Consider the following 3,361-nt stretch of genomic DNA (forward strand, 5'->3'; position numbering starts at 1 on the left):
AGACTGAAGATGGGCTGTAAGGTGTAGTAGATAATAATACAGAGGCCTGTGGTGCGATGCGTCAGCTTAAATCAAACTCACCGCCTTCGGTTCGCCCTTGGTAACAAGAAATGTAACATGATGAGACAAATGGGTAGATAACCAACATTTATTTATTTTTTTTTACCATTATCAACTTTACAATAAACCAGTAACATCTTTCAACATTAGCAAAATAAAGAACAGAAATCAATCCAATGTATTTACAGAGACAAAGCAGGTTCACGCTCACACACGACAGATAAACAACTCTGCTTCATTTCAGACCGCGACAGTGAACATAGCAAGCGTTTGTGTTCTCTTTTTCTCTCTTTTTTTCTTTTTTTTTTCTCATGTAACGTAAAAAGCAAAATTGCCTATTTTTTTTCCTCTCCGTCTCTCTCTCTCTTCTTTAAACAAACAAGACATAGCTTCTTTGACTCTTTAAGATGGTTCTCTATAATACACCACAAAATACTTCAAATTTGGGTTAAAATATAGGAATGTAAAAAGTTGGCGAGTCTCTTGATTTCTGATTTTCTTCTCTATTTAACAGTCATTTCAAGTGGTGGTGGTGGTGGTGTCCTAGTTCTATCTAGCGTTGTTCCTTCAGGAGGAGGCATCTTCCTGCGGCGGATGTTTAGGGGGGAAAGATGCTTTGACTCCGTCCTCATCCGTCCGTCACCGTGGCGTTAAGCTCCATCCGGTAAAATCCAGGGGTTTTTTTCCCTCCCCCTCCCACGATGTGACCAAACCCACAGCCAAACACTCAAAGTCAAGGTCCAGATGTCGAGCAGTAACCAGGGAGGTGATCTAGTGAATCTAGTCTGTCATCTTGATACCATGACGAAAAGTGGCATGTCGAAGGAGTCTCTCACATACATGTGTATATATTTACATATACATATATCCATACATATGTATACATATACACATATATATAAATATATATATATATATATACTCTTTAATTTTTCTCTCTCTCTCTCTCTCTCTCTTGAAAAACAGTTCACACAGTTCATCGCAAGCTCGGCATACGATCACTCTTTCTTTTCAGAGGGGGCGGGGGTCGAGCTGCTCTCCTCTGTCGGTTTTGTGGCCTCGGGGTTCGGGGCAGCCGCCTCCTTGGCCTCCTCCTTAGGAGCCTCCTCTTTAGCAGGCGCCTCCTCTGCCTTCGGTGCCTCAGCCGCCGCAGCAGGAGCAGGAGCAGCCTCCTCCTCCTTCTCCTCCTCGGTGTCGGCGGCGGCGGCGTCGGCGGCGGAGGCGTCGGCGGGGGCGGCCTCCTCCTTCACAGCCTCGCAGCTCTTCTTGCGCTTTTTCAGGTTGAGCTTGAAGGTGAAGGCCTTCTTGAGGGAGAATTTCTTCTTCTTCTTCTTGGGGGTCTCCTTGGCGCCGGCCTCAGCCTCCGGTTTGCCCGCCTCTCCGTCGGCGGCGGGTGCCGGTTCGATGGCATCACCTCCGGCGCCGGGCTCGGGTGAGTCGTTGGCGGCGGCCGTGTCCCCGTCCGGCTTGGCAGAGACGTCGCCGTTGGTCTTGACGTGGCCATTCTCCTGGGAGAAGAAGAAGAAAGAAACATCGCGTCGCTAATTGAACCAGATGTTTCTCAGACTAATCATTCCTACAAACGGTTTTTGAAAAACAAAACAGACGCATGGCTTTGAAATCCCGCACGTGCATGAGACGCACACAAAATACCGACTAACGATGTGCGTTTGCGTCGGGGTTTTTTTTTTTCCCCGCGAGATCGTCGTCGTCGTGCTCATCAATTAACCACCGTGTCGCCCGGCGGGATGCAAAAAGGCGACGCCTTGCAGTTCCCCGACCCGACGACAGGCGGCGCTCGTGGCGCACGGACCCCCGCCGCGCTCCATCGGACGCCAGACAGACGGATCGTTCTCCCGACAAAGCGGAGGCGGATGCTCGACGATGCAACAAAGAGAGAAAAAAGTCCACTAGGATAGGTTTTAATGGGGGGGGGGTGGAATACATCGTTCATTCTAAGGAAAAACACCACTTTCTGTTTGGAAGATGAACGGGGGGGAGGGGGGAGGGGGGTCCCCGATATAAAAGATGGTGAATTTCATTCTGGAGCTGCGCCTCTTTACCGGGGGGGGGGGGTTTCAACAACACAACACAACTGCTGTCAGCAAATACACGTTGCAGCTGCTCATCCGCAGATACTCAGCACGGACAGGATCTTAATGCACACAGCGAGCCTACGTGAGCCCCCCCCCTCAAGCTGCCCCCCTCCCCCTCCCCCTTCCCGGACGACGCTGTTGGAAACCACGCTGCGGGGGGGGGGAGGCTTTAGCTCAGCTCAAACGATGCACCCACCCTCAGCTGCGAGGCTCGGACCCCAATCAGGGATAATGCCCCTCAAGGTGATTAGAAGTTGATTCAAAACTTGATTTTATTTGTATTTATTTTTTGCGACAGCGGCGCTCGAGTTCGTCTTCGGCTCTGCTCCTCCTGGGAGGGAGAAACAAGTGTCCGTCGTGGACCCCCCCCTCGCCCCCCCCGCCTCCTCAGCAAGCTGTCAGCCTCATCTGACTACCGAAACCTTTTCCCCAAAAATCTAAATTAATTCACTGCTTCGTCTTGATTTTTTTTTAATCCAAACTGTTGCTTCAGCGCAACAAATGTATATTTTCGCCTTCTTCATCCGTCCCTGAGAGGAGTGGGGCGGACAGGAGACGCTTACCTGTCCGTTGGTTTTGACGGCCGCAGCATCGGGAACGACGGCGGAGGCAGCGTTTGCCTCCACGGCCGCCTCTCCCTTGGATTGCCTGGGTCCCATTGTTTTCGGGTTGGGGTGTGTGTTTTTTTTAAATATATAAAAGCAAATTAAAAAGAAAAAAAAACTAAAAAAAAAAGGCGGTTCTAAGTTATTCCGAACCCAGGGTGAATCCACGGGCGAAACGATCAAAGATAAAGAGTCTCTCTCTCGGCGTCTTCGGAAAGCGGCTCTGCTTCTCCTCCTTCCTTCCTTCCTTCCTTCCCGCCCGTCGCCCGACCCGTCGCCCCGGCAGAGAGACACTAAATAACTTCCACACCGGTCGAACGCCGCGTTTGAAGATAGCCTCGGTCTAGGACACGCCCCCCCGGTGGGCGCGGCCTGCGCGCTTATGACCAATCAGCGTCGAGATTCTTTTTTTTTTCCTTTTTCTACGCCCCCCCCCCCTCAGAAGACCCTTCGAATTCTGTCATCCCCGGTTTATCATATCGCCAGGAGCAGCTCGGTCACAAGATACGCTAACTTTTTTTTCTTTTTCTTCAAATGCTAAAGTTTAACCTCTGAATATGCACAATATGAACAACGACGCTATAAACGGAAGTTGTTTTT

The 3,361-nt window shown here is 50.3% G+C and overlaps 1 protein-coding gene across 1 annotated transcript; it reads right to left on the bottom strand.

The window, feature by feature from the left end:
- Positions 1-347: 347 nt before the first annotated feature.
- marcksl1b (MARCKS-like 1b) lies at positions 348-3,039 on the bottom strand. The gene is made up of 2 exons (XM_056298633.1): positions 2,720-3,039; positions 348-1,568 (listed from the first exon to the last, which is right to left on the bottom strand). Exons 1-2 carry the CDS (start codon positions 2,813-2,815, stop codon positions 1,059-1,061), a joined length of 606 nt encoding a protein of 201 aa, XP_056154608.1. The 5' UTR covers positions 2,816-3,039; the 3' UTR covers positions 348-1,058.
- Between the last annotated feature and the right edge of the window lie 322 nt (positions 3,040-3,361).

The sequence above is a fragment of the Lampris incognitus genome, chromosome 18 (assembly GCF_029633865.1).
Source record: "Lampris incognitus isolate fLamInc1 chromosome 18, fLamInc1.hap2, whole genome shotgun sequence".
Classification (NCBI taxonomy): Eukaryota; Metazoa; Chordata; class Actinopteri; order Lampriformes; family Lampridae; genus Lampris; species Lampris incognitus.